This window comes from Oreochromis niloticus, linkage group LG3 (genome assembly GCF_001858045.2).
Source record: "Oreochromis niloticus isolate F11D_XX linkage group LG3, O_niloticus_UMD_NMBU, whole genome shotgun sequence".
Classification (NCBI taxonomy): domain Eukaryota; kingdom Metazoa; phylum Chordata; class Actinopteri; order Cichliformes; family Cichlidae; genus Oreochromis; species Oreochromis niloticus.
This window is the reverse complement of record NC_031967.2, coordinates 75,475,864-75,495,658: the sequence shown is the minus strand read 5'-3', so window position 1 is coordinate 75,495,658 and position 19,795 is coordinate 75,475,864. Positions and strand designations below refer to the sequence as shown.

The 19,795-nt window shown below is 44.0% G+C and overlaps 2 protein-coding genes across 3 annotated transcripts; one reads left to right on the top strand and one right to left on the bottom strand.

Annotated features, from left to right (window-relative positions):
• Positions 1-1,161: 1,161 nt before the first annotated feature.
• On the bottom strand, positions 1,162-18,983 carry LOC112846198 (gastrula zinc finger protein XlCGF49.1-like). The gene is made up of 2 exons (XM_025905552.1): positions 18,933-18,983; positions 1,162-2,404 (listed from the first exon to the last, which is right to left on the bottom strand). Exons 1-2 carry the CDS (start codon positions 18,957-18,959, stop codon positions 1,643-1,645), a joined length of 789 nt encoding a protein of 262 aa, XP_025761337.1. The 5' UTR covers positions 18,960-18,983; the 3' UTR covers positions 1,162-1,642.
• On the top strand, positions 8,371-11,354 carry LOC109196666 (zinc finger BED domain-containing protein 1). Of its 2 annotated transcripts, XM_025905551.1 has the most exons (3): positions 8,371-9,505; positions 9,685-10,300; positions 10,388-11,354. In XM_025905551.1, exons 2-3 carry the CDS (start codon positions 9,836-9,838, stop codon positions 10,781-10,783), a joined length of 861 nt encoding a protein of 286 aa, XP_025761336.1. In that variant the 5' UTR covers positions 8,371-9,505; positions 9,685-9,835; the 3' UTR covers positions 10,784-11,354. The 2 variants fall into 2 exon arrangements, with proteins under 2 accessions (XP_025761336.1, XP_019206603.1); XM_019351058.2 differs by having other exon boundaries at positions 9,685-11,354.
• Positions 18,984-19,795: the final 812 nt, after the last annotated feature.

Sequence of the window (19,795 nt, the reverse complement as noted above, 5' to 3'; positions counted from 1 at the left end):
ATCTGTACATATCCATATTTTTATGTCTGTGTATAAAATAAAATCTGACACTAGTGAGATTTCATCACAGGTGTAAACATCACAGCAGATGCCTTTGTGTCAAAGTTAAGCTGGACATACAATTTATGGCCCATTTTGAGACGATTTTTCACTCCTGCGACTGTTTTGGAGATCGACTCTTTATAAATCTGACTTTTCCTTTTGTTTTACTTAGTGCTGTCAGCATCAACTCGCTAACGGAGATTTGGGGAGTTTCACCTTAATCGTGTGTCATGCATCATGTAGTATACATGGGGTAATGAGAAGCGATTAACACCTCACGACCAGCTCCCAGTCAGCAATTGTACGGTCACATGGTTGCCACTCGTGAGGGCACACTATAGATGCGATGCGAAGAGCCAATTTAACGCAACATCTCACACTCCGCATGTGCAAATACAGAAAACGAAGTGAAAAAGATGAATCAGTGCAGTGTGTGATCTGGACGCAAGCAGCGGACTTGTAGAACTTTGGCAAGCCCATCCAAGCCTTTTTGATGTGGGCTTAGAAAATTATCATTGCATCCGCGAAAGAAGTAGGATGGACATTGCTGCTCAATTGCAGCTGTGTTGTAAGTCAGTGTTTTTTATTAGCATTTTAGTTGATGTTGTTGGTGGTGTGTGTCTGTGTGAGTGAAAGACAGAGAGGGAGAGAGAGGAAGAGCAAGAGACAGATTTTGTGTTATATCTTAGCTATATAATATAAGCTTTGGTAACACTTCATGTTACCAAGCTAAAATTTGGATGCACAGTGTGAGCACTCAGGTCGCAGAGCTGAGCATCGGGCTGTATAGTGTGAGACCCTGCATCGTGACCTACGAACTTCTAACCCCTGCGATTCAGTCACTTTGAGCAGGAGCTGAATAACGTGACTGAAAAAAAATTGCACAGTGTATGCCCAGCTTAACTGGGGATAAAACACAGAAAAACATAAAAGTGATTTTCCTGGCCTGGCTTTTTATAGCAGACAACCTTAAAAATATTCTGCAATACAATAAAAACGAAAGAAAATCAACATATGACCTGATGTTGCTGAAGTGAAGCAGAGTAATGTTACAGAGGTTTTATTAGAGACACAGCAATTTGTAATTTGGCATAATCTTTTTTTTTTTTTTTAAGTGTACATTTCTTCAGTACAGAAAAGCAGAAATTAGGCTTTCTTGTCGGAATTTTTGAAGAAAAAAAGGTTCTGATCTTCTTTTCTGCTGGTTCAGTGAATTTTGGTCGGAGAATAATGAAACCTGCAGAGAATCTGCGAGATGTCGGCTTTCAGCTCCAACGGCGAGTTCGTGTAGCTTGGTGAGATTCTGATGCATCAGGTCTGCATTTTGTGCTGAATCTGTTTACCTGCTCTCATTTGCCGTTTTAGCTGTTTGGCGTTTGTTGAAATAGTTTTATGAGTTTTAATCTGAGATTCTGGCATTTTTGGATTTAATGAATTGATATTTAAAAAAAAGGATTTTAATCATTTCTCAAAGAAACAACTTCATATCCTTCATACTATCTGCTTGAGCTGGACTGAGGTCAGTTTTGACATTAGACAGTGAGTCTGAAGGTCGTGGCCACAAGCCAGTTCTTATTGCCCCTGCTACAGGGGCAAAAGCTTAAACAAAAACACAGGGTGGGTGTTGATTCTCAGCCTCAGATTTCATTTGCATTGCTCTCTTGACCTGTTTGTCTCTCCACCTGTGACCAAGGTTGTGATTGTACAGAAGACTTCGATCAGGGAACACGTCCCCGCAGCGTCTGCACGGGTACCCTGTGTGAGAGAGTTGATGCTCCTTCAGGCTGCGTTGCCAAACAAATGTTTTCCCGCACGTTTCGCACCAGAACGGTCTCTCTCCAGTGTGCACACGCATGTGGTGGGTTAGAGTGGACCGATTAGAAAAGGTTTTGTTGCACTTGTCGCACCAGTATGGCTTCTCTCCAGTGTGGCTACGGCGGTGGCTCTTTAAGGCCCCCAGCTGTGCAAAGGTTTTGTCACACAGGTCACAGCTATATGGTTTCTCTCCAGTGTGCACCCGTTGATGGCCCCTGAGGGCGCTGGACTCCGTAAACCGTTTGCCACATTCTTTACAAACATAGGGTTTCTCTCCAGTGTGAACACGGAGATGCTTTTTCAGTGTACTCGAAACTGCGAAGGCTGCGCCACACTCTTCACAGCTGTAGGGTTTCTCTCCTGTGTGGATGCGCTGGTGGATTTGTAGAGCGCCTAAAGTGTTGAAAGCTGCTCCACACTCGTCACAGCTGTGCGGTCTCTCTCCGGTGTGAATTCTATGGTGAAGCTTTAAATTGTGTTTGGATTTATAGGTCTTGTTGCAGTCCTGGCACTGGTGCACACTACGTCCAGTCTTCTTCTTCTGTTTCTGAATAAACAGCAGACAGAAAGAGAGAGCGGTGACGTTAGACTCCATGAAGGAACAAAAAAATAAAACACAAGCACTCAGAGAGATATATACTAAAACTGTGATGTTTTATGGTGTTTTTCTTAAACATTAATATAGTATATCAGTCTTTGTGTGTCAGTGTGAAGTCGTATGCTGCTTTGACATTTTTAAATACCTCAAACCAAGAAAGAGATCATTATGAATATCATATTTAATAAATCAAGTTTGGAGCTGATCCTTCATCTTAATCAGTGTGACGCTGACCTTTGACCCAGAAGATCATATAGTTTTTTATCTTTACGCATATGACCGGAACAGATTTTTTTTTTGGAAGTCTTTGGTTTCTATAAGCTGCAGTGTCTAACTTTATGAGTCACTGTGACATCACAGGGTGATGTATTGAAAAACTCGCTTCGGTGATTTCCTAATTGTGGTCATAAATATTTTGCGTAGTTGTGAACTGAATTTTGTAACCTTGTAAACCAAAATATCTGAAAATTTTAGGTTTGTGCATTTATAGATGAGAATTATGAGTGTGCAAAAAAAGATTTGTGTAATAAATTATTTTTGTTAAGTTCTACTTACCGATACAAAGCAAGAAACTACATGTAAAACTGCGCTCAAGTTCCCTGGCTGTGTTGGAGTTTCAACTTGCAAGCACAAATTTTGACCCAATTTTTCTTCCTTTCACCTAATTGGTCAATGTCATGTCAATCACAAATTTTAATATCCAATCTGCATGTCGGAGGGGTGCTTTTGAAAGGAGCTCAGTAAAGAACCCCTTCAACTGATTGACATGAGTTTGACCAACCACTTTGCAAAAACAAGTGGTTTTTTTTGCTTTGTACCTGTAACCAGATCAATTTTTTTTAAAGTAACTTGTGTAAATATCTTTTACAAACACAAATTCTCATCTGTAGATGCACAAACATAACATTTTCTGATTTTTTATGTTTACAAGGGTACAAAACTCACAACTGCACAAAATATTTATGACCACAATGAAACCCTATGCTTTCGTACCGAGTTTTACTGGACGTGTGACACTTCATTTCCTGCAGTCTGGTGAATTTACTCCATCTCTGCATCACAGCAAATACGTCTTTATTAAGGTGAACACAGCAGTGCTGATGTGACAGCAGATATTACAGGTTACTGATGTGGATCTTTTTCTGTTCGATTTGTGTCATTAGTTTTATTTCAAAGACATTTAAGGACAACAGACTTTTTACAAACCCAACAGATAATCTGAGCTTTAAAAAAAACAGGATTCATGTCACGAGATAAACGATGTGTATGATGGATCATACAATTCTTTGATTTCATTTAGAATCGCAGTGATCCTCTGGACAGTGGAAGAACATATGAACAGCACAGACTGGATTCATACCCGCGACCCTCTTCTTGTACAGCACCACCATGTGGCACGTGTGCCGGCTCACCTGTGAGTTTATCCACATCTAAGGAAGATGCTGAGCCCTGCACGATGACCCAGAGGGGCTCCTCTGGATCATTAACATCATTGTCACTGTCATTACTTTCCCTCATGTTTAAGGCTGCACCACCCCAACACAAGAAAAAACATATTATGTTACAGCTTTAAAGGATATTTATTCATTTATAACATTTTTTAAATCTGTATTTTACGTTGATTTTTAAAAAATAATTTAAACAGTTTATCATGTTTATTTAAACATTAATTTCACTGGAAATGTTTTGGATTTCTTAAGAAATTATTTAAAAGCAGTGAAAATTATTTTAATGACAGAGACCCGCTGTAGGAGATATTATTCAGTTTGCTTCGTATTTATTAGAATATACTGAATATTTGGCTGTTTTATATGTTTATTGTTAGCGGAACACGGGTTATCCAGACCAGTTGGCATCTGCACTACGAGGGTCTTTGCTGTTTAACAGCAGGACGTATGAAGCTCTCTCAGGACTTCTGCACTGGACTGAATCAGAGGGCTGAACAGCGGAGAAAACGCTTCTAAACATTTCCACTGGGGAAACACGTGTTACAGGCATAGACCACGGATGAAGCCTCAGTTAGAAAAAAACTTGTTGACTTGAAAAATGTATTTTTAAGAGTAATCTGGCCAAGAGGACAGCTAAAATTGCAACAATAGTTCAGCAAACATATTTTAAGTGACAAAAGGGAGCTGATTGATTATAATGTAAATACAATAACACAGTTATAAAGATACTTGAGAAACAGGTAATTTTTAAATTTTATATATATCACCCCTTTGTGTTTGCAGCTACCAAACAGCCGTCATAATTCATCATACAATGAGAACAGGACAAATCAACAACTGACAATGACTAATTAATATTAAAATCTGTAACATAATGTATTGTTTGGAGTTTAGTCTGTTACTGTTACTATTTTTACCATTTCTTCTTGGAACAACTGTAACGCACATAATTTCCTTAGGGATTAATAAAGTATTCTGATTCTGATTGTTTCAGGATGACCTGCCATTATCCAATGACACATCTGCTTACCTGCATCTTTTGCTCATTTCTCCTCTTCTTTTCTCTTTTTTCTAAACTGAGCACCTGATGGCTTTGAACTTTTCTTGTCCATCTTGGTTTTAATTTTGCACTCCAGCATGAACACCCATCCCCCAACCCGAGAATCACCACAACATAACCTAACACACCTACACTTTAGTTCACAGATTCACTTTGTCTAGGGTGCATTTCTGAGATTTCACACAACCCAGGATTCAAATCATGAATACATAATGGGCTTGGATTTACAACAATATGAATGAAATGCGCTCTATTTGGAAGCAGCAGGGCCCCCCCCCCTTTCGACAGGTTGTGTGTGAGCCTTTAAATCATCAAATAAATATAAATGTTAAATTGTTATTGATCCCTTTACCCCGAGTCCTAAAGTGTATATTTATTTTCTTACTCTTCTTATATATATTGTTTGTTTACTTGCACTGCTGTAACTGCCCATATGGAAAAGATATATATAAATCTTATAAAGTTTGTATCTGTCTTGTGTGAAACTTGTATGAAAAGCATACAAGAGTGAAAACAGATATAAGATCCCTTGAAAAATTATATAATGAAACTTGTATGTTTTGGATACTTACTAAAACAATATATGAAAGTAATGAGAAAGTGGCCACTTTCATGAGTAAATCATGTAAGTTTTTACTATTTCTTTTCCATATGGGTGGAGCCTTGTCGTCTCGTCTCTCTATATACTGGACTGTATGTAGCGGAAATTTCGAAAAAACATCGGTGCAAATTATTAGTGGTGTGCGATACTGCATATTTTGGTATCGATCCAATACCAAGTAAATACGGGCCAGTATCGCCGATACCAATACCGATACCAATACTTTTCAATAAACAAGGTGGATGCCTCATTGAATTGCTAAATCGCAATTAATTTTCATGACCTTAAGTGTTTTTTGTGATTTTTCCTTTTGTATTATTTATTACTTAAAATCCGGGACATAATTAGGAGAAATAATTAATTTATAATTAAATAAAAAATGCTTTATTATTGTGGCAGCCGTCTGCGATGCTGCTGCAGGTGAGATGGACTCACCTTCATTGCATCTACAATCATGCCTCACCGGCTTAAAACCTGTGCGCTGCTTGTGCTGTTGTTGTTTTTGGTGTTGATGTGTATAGCTGGCAGCAGGAAGGCTGCAGCCGTTGAATGTAGGCTACTGTTACAGCAACCGTGTGATCACTGTAAGGGTGGACAGCGCGCGGCTCGGGGTGAGCCGGAGGCTGGCGCGCCAGCGGGACCTGCCAAGCTGGAGATGGAGGTCGAGGTGCGCGGGGGTCCTGCCTGAGGGCGGCATGCTGTCCGCTTCGGCCGTTTGCCCAGCTGCCTCTGAGCCCCGGCTCACTTCCACTCCTGCTCCGCCGCCTCTGCTTGCCATATGGGTGGCCATCAGGCCAGCTCCCGGGCTTCCACTGGAGGCGCGGGCGACCGCCAGAGTGGACACTTCCCCGTCGCTGGGCCGGGGAATGGGGCGCCGACGGTCCGGGCCGATTCCCTCGCCTGCTCGTGGGGTGGGGTGAAGCTGGCAAGGGGGTATGTGGCAGGGCGTGTTCTGCGATGCCGCTGCAGGTTTGGTGGTGGTGATGTGTACGGCTGCCAGCGGGAGAGCTGCAGCCGTTGAATGTACTATTACAGCAACCGTGGGATTATTGTAAGAATAAATGATGCGCGAAGCACGAAAATGCCATCGGGTCTGCCGTGGTGGCGATCTTTTTTTTTTTTTTTTCTAAATCTTAAGTGCACGCAAACCAGTAAACAAATTAAAACAAATACTGTTGATAAACTATAATACAAAAATGACAATTAAAATTCTCAACAACAAAAACAATATATATTATTAATATGTAAACAACTTAACAACCCCCAAAGTGTCTAAGTCACGTGATGTGTCAGCGCAACACCGAAACATAAGAAGGGGGGGGGGAGCAAAGTGTGCCTGCTCTCCGCTGTCACAGGAGCGGCGAGTCCAGCGACCTGGCTGTTTCGTTTTTGCGAAAGCACAGCGTAGCAAACAAGCAGAACTCAAAGTAAAGAATCGATCTAACCAGGCCAGTATCGATCCGATACCGATCCCGACTTGGGATCGATACTATCGATATTTGGATCGATCCGCCCACCACTACAAATTATAAGTCTGTATCATTATGTCTGGTGTTTTCGTGTTTGTTGTTTTGTTTTTATTTTGTTTCATTTTGCGAGTTGGTTATTAGATGCTGCTCCAGCCAGCCAGAGAATCCCCCGCAGTCCCTCTCTTCCCTGTGCCGCAAGCAGCAGGCGCACCTCGCAAACGGAGGGCACCCTTACTCCCAGCAAATGGGCGATAGAAAACCAATCGGTGCCTATGCCATTCCCAATATGCGCTGGCTGATGTTGGGGCAGCATGAGTACGAGCAATTTCTTTTGTTTGTTTTGGTTTTTTGCCGATGCACGTGATGCCGCCCTCCACCACGATGCCGCCCCGGGCAACCGTCGCCCGTATCAATAACCGCTAATGCAGCCCAGAGTAACATAATAAATAAAACTAATTTTGTTGGATGCAAGAACAACTCAAGCTTCTTTTTCGGGAGTTGAACTAGGGCTTACAAGTTTTGCCGTGCCCCTGGGGCCAGTGCGAGGTTGTGCAGCAGATCCCGGCGTGGAAGCTGAGGATCCAGCCGCACCACCCCCTCAGCGCAGACTTTGCTATTCGCACAGAGCGTTTCTGGTGTGGCTTATGCAAAAGACAATTGCAACAATACAGCGTGTTTCTCTGCTCCCTTTAATACAGTAAACATGTCTGTTGTAGCCCGCGCTTTCAAACAGTGTTTAAAATGTTACTGATGATGATGTCACAGGTCCGGAGTTTTTACTGCCGTCCCCTCTTAATGTAACTGTGAGCAACAGTATTTTTACTTTACTTTACTTGTATTTTTACTCAATTGTATATAGCATTTGTACTCTATTTTTATCTTATTGTATATTTTATTCTATTTTATTCTGCTGTATATAGTATTTTATTTTATTCTATTCTGTACAGTTGTGTACTGTATTTATTCTTATTTTATTTTATTCTAATTTTTGCTTCATAACTTTTGCACTGTCCACTTCCTGCTGTGACAAAACAAATTTCCCACGTGTGGGACTAATAAAGGTTATCTTATCTTATCTTATCTTAGCAACATGTTATGAAGCTTAACTTTAATCACAGCCAAACCGGTTTACTCAGGAACAAATACAACACTCAAATAAACCAAACATTAACATTTGGAAGTGATCTAAGTGACTTATATATCATTTTTAACCTCAGTAGTGAAACCTCTAATAATAAAAATAGTGTACATGTACATACGTGTACATACCTTAATAAAAACAAGCAGGTGAGATGTTAGAACGCTTTTATTTTTATTTTAGTGGACACACAATACTAGGCCTGCACAATAAATCGAAAATTTATTGTCATCGCGATATCAGCCTGTGCGATGGGCCCATCGCAAAAGACGGCGTAAACTGCGATAATTGGGTACCTTAAAATGTTTACACACGTGCTGTAAAGAATTTACCAATCAAAGAAATCCATTTACACATTTGACCAGTCGAATAGAGCCCTTCACGGCATTAACCAATCAAATGGATTAGAGGCCCGCCTCCTACGCAGGTCGGGCGCGAACAACGCTGCAGCAAAGAGTCAGAGTTGTAATGGCTGAGAGCGAGACGCGTGACGAGAATGCTACTGAACTCGTGGCTAAAAAAAAAAAATAGTACCTCACTTATTTGGAGGTACTTTGGATTTGATAAAGACGACGTTCTCCAAACACAGGTACTCTGCAAAACTTGCCGAACACTCGTGGCAACCACCAGAGGAAACACGACTAATCTCCACCATCATCTTCAATACAACCACAGAGAACTGTTTGAAGACTTCCAGAAAGATAGGGCTAGCCAAACAAAGGTTGCTAATGTTAAGACAAAGAGCGCAGCAGTCCAACAGCCGTCTCTGTATCAGAGTTTTTCAAGTGGAACTCCTTATGAGAAAACGTCGAAGCGGTACAAAGAAATAACAGAGGCCATTACACATTTTTTGGCTAAAGACATGATGCCTATAAATACAGTTAGCAGAGAGGGCTTCACCAGTCTGATACATAAAGTGGACCAGAGATACCGCATCCCCTCACGAAACTACTTTTCCCATGTCGCCATTCCACAAATGTATGAAACATGCCGCAAGACCGTCATGTTTGAACTGAGCCAAGCTGAAAACTACGCAAGCACTACAGACCTATGGTCAAGTCGTACAACGGAACCATATATGAGTTTCACAGTGCACTTCCTCACCGAAGACTTTGAACTGAAAACACGGTGTCTAGAGACTGTGTATTTTCCAGACTCTCACACTAGTGAAAATATAGCCCATGTATTACGTGAGGTGTTAGCCAGCTGGGATCTTAAAGAAGATCGACAAGTGTGCATCACCACAGACAACGGTGCCAATGTTGTGAGAGCCACAGAGCTAAACAACTGGGTCAGACTTCAGTGTTTTGGACACAGGCTGCACCTTGCAATCGGTAAGTTTTATTCAAGGCAGATCTTTTTAGCAATGAAAATGTGCTATACATTATTATCAAATTGATATTGATAAGGATAATGTTACCTTTTTAGACAACTTTAGTTATAAATTTCAATTAGTTTAAAAAAAAAAAGGTTTTAAACATGACAGTTTTTTTGTTTCCTCTTCTTTCTCCAGAAAATTCTATCAAAGATGATGCCCGCATTGCCCGAGCCATTGGACTTTGCAAAAAGTTAGTTGGACATTTTTGCCACAGCTGGAAAGCAAAGATGGCTCTGAAAAAAGCACAGCAGAAGCTCAACCTCCCAGAGCACACACTGATCACAGAATGCCCAACCAGGTGGGGTTCCAGAAGATGATTGAGAGAGTCCTGGAGCAGCAGCGGGCCATTTCTGATGTCATCTCAGCAGACAAGAAATCAAGACACTTGATTCCTACTTGGCAGGATCTTGAGGTACTGGAGTCTGTCAACCAGGCATTACACCCCCTGCAAGACTTTACAGATGCCCTGTCTGGTGAGAGCTACGTTAGTGTTTCATATGTAAAACCAGTCCTTCATCTGATGAAGACGTCGGTGCTTGCAGAGAAGGAAGAAGACAGTGATTTGACAAAATCAATTAAGAAGAAAATCCTCGAGTACCTGATTACTAAATATGAAAATCCAGCTACCCAGGAACTTCTGGACATGGCGTGCTTCATGGATCCCAGATTTAAAGTCAGCTACACCAGCACTGATCGAGTCTCAGACATCAAGACCAGAGTGATGTCAGAAATGGAAGCAGTGGCACAGAAGGTATTCATGCATGCTTATATATAAAACCTTTCAATTCATATTTAGTCCAAAATGTTTACTTTTCTTATAATCTGCTTTCTGTTCCAGGAGAGAAACTCCGCTGAACCAGAGGCCCAGACAGATGATCCACCCAGTCGTCCCCTGAAGAAGGCAAAAAAGTCACTGGGCAGTTTCTTCAAGGCAGCTCCAATCCCTACCTCCTCTTTTATGCATCTCTCACAAGCTGTTGAAGCTGAGCTTAACAGCTACTTGCTATCCACGGCCATAGACAGTGAGGAAGACCCCTTGGCATGGTGGAAACTCCACAAAATGACATTCCCACAGCTAAGCAAGCTTGCAAGGAAGTATCTCTGCATACCTGCAAGTAGCTCACCTTCAGAGAGACTTTTTAGTACATCAGGAAACATAGTAACATGTCAGTGCACATGTTTAAAACCTTGGAGAGTAAACATGTTGGTTTTCCTTACCAAGAACTTGCCATAAAAAACATTCACTCAGGAAGGATGAATGCAAGATAGAGAAACCTTTTTTTTTTTCAAAAAATTACAAAAATACACTACCTACATTGTTCTTAATTGTTGATAATATTAGTCTTGGCCAGTACGACCACAAAGGTAGACAATTGTTCTTTGGTGTGTTCCCACAGCAGACAAGTTCTTACCTATAGTTTAATCTAGTAAAGTTTCCACTCCAGTTTTGACTTGCATCATAACTACTTGGTGAGTGGTAAAATGATGAACAACTGCATAGAGATAATTTGCAGTATAATTTAAGTTATGTTTATTTAAAACTAATTATAGAGACCGGGAAGGATGTCTTTCAGAATTCAAGCCTCAGAAATTTTTTTATGGGGGCAATGTTTCAATGTTTGACTGCACTTTGTTGTTACACTGCTAATACAGCAGCTTTCTTTAAATAAAACTGTTGCAGTAAAATGGAAATTATGTATTCGTTTTTTGTTTGTTTGTTTTGCTATTTATTTTATCGCAAGTCATATCGTTATCGCAATATTGATCACAGTTATCGCACATCGCAGGTTTTCCTAATATCGTGCAGCCCTACACAATACTATAGACAGCTGCTGGGGTTTCTTTAACTTGAGTAGTGAAAAGACCGTGGGGGGCGGGGGTTGAAAACGATGTGCCGGGAGTCCGCTGTTCTGGACGAAATGCATTCTGGGATATTTAGCTGTACCAAGTCCACACAAGTCACCACCGATGCATGCTCGATAAAACGGGCGGAGCGAGAACACATCCGGGACTTTTTCGCGTTCTTGGCTTGATGCGTACTTCGAATTGGAACAGTACTTGGTCTCCGACTGATGACGTATCACGAGTACACGAGAACGCAAGTACGCACAAGTACGCATATTGAGAAACGCCCATGGAGAAGCCTTTTGATTACAAGCGTGCTGATCCACACAGGTGTGCACACAGGTGTACACACGGGTTTTCACAGACACAAGCTACACCTTTCTTGGCTGCTACCTCAAAGCACATTGTGCGCTGTCGACCTTGTGTGCTGCACAACAACATTTAATATTTAGTATCTACTGTTATCTACTCTTAGCTAGTTTATTGTGATGATGTTGTATTTATTATGTTGCTCTTTTTTGTTTGTTTTCTCTTCTGTTTGGTTTTCTTTTTCTTTCTCTCCCTCTCTTTCTTTCATTCTTTCTTCCTGTCCTATCCCTCAGTCATGTCTGTCCCGTCTGTAACAACCAAAAATCAAGTAAAAGAAATACATAATTATGATAAAGGTCGATCAAATGGACCAATATGGCAAGGCCATGATGATCCAATTGGTAAAGTAAATCCGTTTGGCATCTTTCTTGGCCTTCAGACAACAATTCTGATGGCTAAAGATCCAAACAGGACAGGCAAAAAAAAAAATGTCTTTAAACTATTGTTGTTCCTACTTAGTGAGTACCCTAGCTACTTCTTTACTATGTGAATGGACTATTTGAACAAAAAACATATCATAGATTTAAAGACACATCTTAATGGAAGAAAAGGCAAAAAATTTGGGATACATTTTATATGACTGTTCATCTAAAATCCAACAGAGAGTGAAAATCTAAAAGCTGCTGCAATCCTTTGCATTAATGATCTCTCTGTCTCTCTCTCTCTCTGTCTCTCTGTGTGTGTGTGTGTGTGTGTGTATTCACAGAGGGGAGGTCACGGCAGCAGCTTCCTGAGTTGACATTAGTGAACCATAAAGTCAGTTTGGACTGAGGACTTCCCAAACAGTTGGTCAACACAGAAGTACATTCAGTCTTGACACAATTACTTTTTTATCTAGTTCTTGGTCTCCCTTGGTTTGGAGAGACTAAACAGCCACTTCATAAACAAATGGCACAACATAGAAGAGCCTCCTTCGTGGGACAAGACTCAGCGGCCCATCTGCATCTAAAGGTCAAAGGTCACTCTTTCGAGGATGCCAATGAGAGACAGAGAGGCGGTGGTTTACGACACCAGCTGTCTGCCATCTATAATCCAGTTTTGAGATCCCTTCCCAGAAACCTTAACGTGGGTTTTGGTCAGTGGTTGTTGATCAATGGTCATGAGAATTTGCATAATTATGATTAAGGAACTGACCTCCCCGCCCATTGTTCCTTCAGTGCAGGGGCGGATCTAGAGAAATTTTCTCGGGGTGGCATGAGGGTGGCAAAGAAATCAAATGGGGTGGCAAAATCAAAGCCTTTCCCCCCCCCAAACACATATGCAGGTGGTTACATATGGTTAAAATGATTCAAATGCAGTAAGTATACATGTTTTTCATATAAATATAGTCTATAACTTAATTATTGTCTGTAGCCCACATAATTACACACTTTAGTTACATAAAACATGTGAGTTTTGATTTTATGTACTGTATAGCCTGTATAATTAATAAATATGTAGCCCAATGAGTATAAAATCCAGAAAGCTACACAACATGGGGCGGTTCATTTACAAACACAAGTCTAACTTAAGTTTCAAACTGTTTTTTGTTAGAAAATAGTCACATTGTTACAGCTTAAATTACACAAAATGTCAGAAATCTGCACTGTCATGAACAAAAATTTAAACCTAATTTTTCATGATTTGTTGGATTAACCCACTGAGGTCTGAAATACAACCGGCCATTTTTGACTCCTTTTGAGTTTACGTTTGTATTTCACCCTCAAATTGTTTCATTTTATTTTTTCCTCCTTGCCTTGTTTGGTTTCATTCTTTTCAGCTCAACTGAATTTAGTTGTTTTTTTTCACTGACAAACTGCATTAGTATTACTATTACTATTAATAGTACTATTACTGATCTGAAATCACACAAAGAACTTAAAATCCTAGTAGCATTTTTTTTACTGTAAAAAAAACCAGACATGCTGAGTAAATTTTTATAACTTGAAATGCAAATATAAAATGTACATTTTGTAAACATATACAACTATTTATCTAAAAATGCAGCCAATACACCTGCCGTTTTTTTTTTCATTTTGTACAACCATTTAAAAATATTACTAAAACTAAAATGAGAGAACAATCAGGTGTCGCAATAAGATGCCCCACAAATGATGTGTGCCAGTAAAAAAAAAGTTTGTCCACCAAAAGACAGAGGAGAACAGCACAGGGATAAACCTGCAGGCCTGACAACAGGAGGTGTATCACTCTGCTGGTTTTCTACTTAGTGACAGTGTTTACACTGCAATGTGCCTTAGTGACATTCATTAGTGCCCTCACTGACACACAAAACAAAACGACTACACAACAGAACAGCTACACAAGACAACACAACACACTAAGTATACACTCCACACTAAACGTCACAAATCTCCCACATCTAAAAACTCTCTCTCTCTCTCATACACTCGCTCGCTCTGTCTCGCTGCCGTTACCGTCATTCCCAAAATTCTTCCTAAACAACCACATCCCACGTGTTGAATTTTAAAAAAAAATTGGTTTACATGGTGCATTTTTCCACCGATAGGAAAGAGGTGGCTTCTTTTCCTTTCTTTACTGTTTTCGCGCTGTCCTTAGAAAACGCTTAAAACACACACACACACAAACGTGACGGCAGTATTTAGAAAAAAGCATGGCTTATATATATTATCATAACTCTTGATTTACTGGCCTGTAATTAAAATGTAAAAACTTTGAAGTCCGAACTTTCAATGTGGGCTGAAATAGAGACTCAGCCTGGCTGCAGCTTATTGCTATGTTGTGGAGGTAAGAAATAACGACACGAGAGGTTCCTGTGTCTCACTCCAACTGTTTATTCACACACTGTCTCTCAGAACTTAAGATACAGTAAGCGCCAAAATCTCCACCCAGCTCTTCCCTTCAACTTGGGTGTGAGTGGAGCCATCTGGTGGTCCGCCACACATACCCCCCCTTGAACACACAGTTAGGTCTCTATTCAGTCCAGGACCCTGGGCCTAAGCAAACGACCCGAACGACTGAACCTGGGAGGGAGAGAACAGGCAGAGGAAGGTCCATCCTGTGAACGAGGCTGGTGAAGGCGAGCAGGAAAGGCAGAAGGAGGCTCAAACGTTGGTGGTCCGGGGGTAGTCCTGCGGGGGAAACCAGAGTCTGTCAACCCCATTGAAGGAGGGCGGCCACGGCGAGGGGCCTGGGCCGGCACTACATTACTGTCCGGAAGAACATGTGCAGGCTTAAGTCTGTCAACACACACAGTCTCCCTTCGACCCCCAAAATCCAAAACAAAATGTTTCTGGCCCGGTTCGATAACCCGGAATGGGCCGTCATACAGCGGCCGCAGCGGTGTCTTGTGGGCATCGTGCCTGACAAAAACAAACTTAGCAGTCTCTAAAGTCTTTGGAACAAAAGTGTCAGGCACGCAATGGTGCACAGGACCAGGAACCCGAAGCGAGCGCAAAAGTGGGTTGAGCGATAGCACTGATGGATCGAAGCAGGGGGGAGGGTTCTCCGGCAAGAATTCTCCAGGCACGCGGAGGGGCTGACCAAACACGAGCTCAGCTGGGGAAGCGCCGAGATCCTCCTTAACCGCACAGCGCAGCCCAAGCAAAACCCACGGGAGGCGGTCAACCCAATTGCCACCTTGTAAGGAGGCACGAAAAGCAGCCTTAAGCGACCGGTGGAACCGTTCACACATCCCATTAGCTTGCGGGTTGTATGCGGTTGTGCGGTGGACTTTAGCCCCCAGTCCATCAGCCATGGCCGACCAAAGCTCGGAAATGAACTGGGGGCCTCTGTCTGACGTAATGTCCGCGGGCGGGCCGAAACGCGAGACCCAGGTTGACAAAAATGCCCTGGCCACCACTGCTGCAGTAGTGGATGCCAGGGGGACTGCCTCCGGCCACCTGGTGGTCCGGTCAACAACTGTCAAAAGGTGCGTAAAACCTTGTGACGGCGGCAGAGGACCCACCAGATCGACATGCACATGATCGAAACGTTTGCCGGGTATAAAGAACTGCTCCAGAGGCGCCTTGATGTGTTTATGAACCTTCGCACGCTGGCAGGGAATGCACGCCGACGCCCATTCCTTAACTGATTTGCGAAGGCCTGGCCAAACAAATTTAGAGCTGACCAGTTTAACAGAGGCCCGGACCCCCGGATGAGAGAGAGCATGTACCGAGTCAAAAACCCGACGACGCCAGGAAACGGGAACCACTGGGCGAGGGCGGCCGGTGGAAACGTCACAGACCAGGAAAGGACCACCGTCCTGCATGGGTCTGTCCTCCAGTATGAGGCCCGTCTGGGTGGATTTAAGCTCGAGGATGTCCGGGTCACCGCTCTGATCGGCAGCCATGGCGGAGTAGTCTATGCCGAGAAAGACAGGAGAAACCAGCGCACGGGACAAACAGTCAGCCACATGATTGGATTTACCAGCCACGTGCCGAATGTCTGTTGTGAACTCAGAAATGGCTGCCAACTGGCGCTGCTGGCGTGCACTCCATGGATCAGAAACCTTGGACATGGCAAACGTCAAGGGTTTGTGGTCCACGTATGCGGTAAAGTGACGACCCTCGAGAAAAAAACGGAAATGGCGAGTCGCCAGGTGGAGCGCGAGTAGCTCCCTGTCAAAAACGCTGTAATTGCGTTCGCTGTCACGCAGCGTACGGCTGAAAAAGGCGAGCGGTTGCCAGACACCCGAGATTCGCTGTTCCAGCACCGCACCCACCGCTATGTCCGACGCATCGGTGGTCAACGCAATCGGCGCTGAGGGGGACGGGTGGGCCAGAAGGGCAGCATTAGCTAACGCTGACTTAGCATCAGAAAACGCTTGGATGCTTTCTGGACACCAGTCGACGGCGTCATTAGCCTTCTTACCTTTTAACGCCCCGTAAAGGGGCTTCAGCAGATGTGCCGCCCTGGGGAGAAAACGATTGTAAAAATTCACCATCCCCAAAAATTCCTGCAGTGCTTTAACGTTTGCAGGACGCGGAAATTCCGAAACAGCTCGGACTTTGTCAGGCAACGGAACCGCGCCCTCAGCGGAAATGCGGTGCCCAAGAAAATCGAGAACGGGCAACCCAAACTGGCATTTAGACGGATTAATAATCAGTCCATGCTCCGTCAAACGCTGAAAAACCTGACGCAGATGGAACAGGTGCTGCTCATTCGAGCTGCTGGCTACCAGTATATCATCAAGATATACAAAAACAAAGGGCAGCCCGCGCAAGACAGAGTCCATCAACCGCTGGAAGGTTTGGGCGGCACCTTTCAGGCCAAACGGCATGCGCAGAAACTCGAAAAGGCCGAAAGGTGTAATAACGGCGGTTTTGGGGACGTCCTCCGCGCGCACGGGAACCTGATGATATCCCCGTACCAAATCGATCTTCGAAAAAACAGAGGTCCCTGCAAGATGGGCGGAAAAATCTTGGATGTGGGGAATGGGATAACGGTCGTTCTCCGTGACGTTATTAAGACGGCGGAAATCCCCACAAGGTCGCCACCGACCATCAGATTTAGGCACCATGTGTAAAGGAGAAGCCCAGGCACTATTCGAACGCTGCACGATGCCCAGGCGCTCCATGGTGGCAAATTCTTCCCGAGCGACAGCCAGTTTAGCAGGGTCGAGGCGACGCGCGCGCGCGAAAACCGGGGGCCCTACTGTAGTTATGTAATGCTCCACCCCATGCTTCGTCACAGTGCTCGAGAAAGTGGGGACAGTGAGTGAGGGAAACTCAGAAAGCAAACATTGAAAAACGTCACCCGAATCCACTGAGTTAGCATGCACCACGGGCTGAGCACCCCGAGTAAAACAGGGTAATGAGGAAAATGACACAGCATCAATTAAACGTCTGTTAGCAACATCAACCAGCAGTCCGTGAGCACAAAGAAAATCAGCGCCTATTATAGGCACAGAGCTAGCAGCAACAACAAAGTTCCACTGAAAGTCACGGTCATGAAAGCAAACAGTCACCAACCTTTCGCCGAAGGTTTTGATGGGAGAGCCATTAGCCGCTGTTAGCAATGGCCCGCAGCCCTCAGCTAGCCCGTCCGAGCCAGCCGGGGGAAGAAGGCTCTTCTGTGAGCCGGAGTCCACCAGGAAACGCCTCCCCGAGCGTGAGTCCTCTAAGAAAAGCAGCCTTTCCTTGTTGCCAGCGGTCGCGGCTGCTACCGAGCGCTGACATGCCCGTTTCCCTGGGTCTGGAAACTGCAAGGCGGGAGACAGCGCCGGGCCTTCGCTCCAAAACGCTGGTGATAAAAGCAAAGCCCTTTTCCGCGGTGCTGCCGCGCAGCGATTCCGGCCACCGTGGACGAGTCGGAGGGTCCCTGGAGCATCGGTGAGGAGGCAGGGGAAAACGCTGGTGAGTCCTGAACAACCGCCTGGACGCCGAAACTCCTGGTAGCAAGGAGGATGCGATCTGCCTCTTCCGCCAGAGAGCGGTAATCCTTCGTGGCCAATAGCGGGGAGTTGGCAAGGCCAGCGCGCACTGGAGCCGGCAACTGTCGGAGAAAGAGGTGGGTGAAGAGAAATCCTCCATCATCCGCGCCCAGCAAGGACAGCATGCTCTCCATGAGCTCGAGGGCGGTGCCGTCGCCCAGGCCCGCGAGGGAAAGGAGTTTCTCGGCTCGCTCAGCATCAGAGAGGGAGTAACGCCGCAGCAGCAGCGCCTTGAGAGCGGTGTACTTGCCGTGGGCTGGAGGGTCCCGGAGGAGAGTCATCACGCGGCGGGTTGACAGCGGGTCAAGAGAAGCCACCACATGGTGGTATTTAGTATCGTCGGCTGAAACTCCACGAAGAGCAAACTGAGCTTCTACGTGCACGAACCATGAAGGGGGATCGTGAAGCCAAAAATCCGGCAATTTAAGCGCCACAGCAAACGCAGCCATCGGCGGAGGTGCAAATCCGGCGGCAGCCGATGCTTCCAGGCCGGAGCTGGCTTCGTCGTCGAGCCTTAGCATGTTCGCTACTGGGGTCACCAATGTGGAGGTAAGAAATAACGACACGAGAGGTTCCTGTGTCTCACTCCAACTGTTTATTCACACACTGTCTCTCAGAACTTAAGATACAGTAAGCGCCAAAATCTCCACCCAGCTCTTCCCTTCAACTTGGGTGTGAGTGGAGCCATCTGGTGGTCCGCCACAATGTCAGCTTACATCAGTCATGTGATTTGGAGGTGCAGCGTGTCCGTGGACCACAGAGGGTTAATAACACTCACCTTCATTACATTTCCAGAGTGTAACATCCAACCACCTGTGTAAAATCCGAAATTCCCATGGTGTTGTTCAGAATGTGCTCTGGCACAATCAAAAGCATCTCTTGCTACTGAAAACAAGAAAAAAGCCGGTCCTGCTATGGGCTGAACCATTTGTTAACGGTGGAGGGGGGGACACTATGCAATATATTCAGTTTTAGCATTTATATTCACTGTTGACTGTAACTACGCTCAAACTGTTAATGCTATCTTATTTTAATAAACAACACTGTCATATGCAAAACTGGGGTGGCACTTGGCGTGGCAAGGGATCATTTTAGGGTGGCACTTGCCACCCCATGTCACCCTTCTAGATCCGCCCTGCTTCAGTCTGCCGGTTTCAGTCATTATGCAAAAGTACTGTTTATAAGGTTTGGGGAAACCTGCAGTCAGCTGAGACTGAAGAAGTCACTTGGATGAGTGACAAAACGTTTCTCCCACAAAACGCTACGTCCATATGAACAGATTCAACTTTTGGAGATTTACTTTCATTTTAATTTTCACTTAATGTCATTCACAATATATTTTAAGGGAAACGGCCTTGTTTTAAACACACTGTGGGTCTAGATTCAACAGAGAGTGAAAAGCTGCAGCCAAAAAGCTGCTGCAATTCTTTGCATTAATGATCTCTCTCTCTCTGTCTGTGTGTGTGTCTGTTCACAGAGGGGAGGTCACGGCAGCAGCTTTCTGAGTTGACATTAGTGAACCATAAAGTCAGTTTGGACTGAGGACTTCCCAAACAGTTGGTCAACACAGAAGTACATTCAGTCTTACTTTTTTATTTAGTTCATGCACTGTCGCAGCTGTGAGACAGTGCATGAACTAAG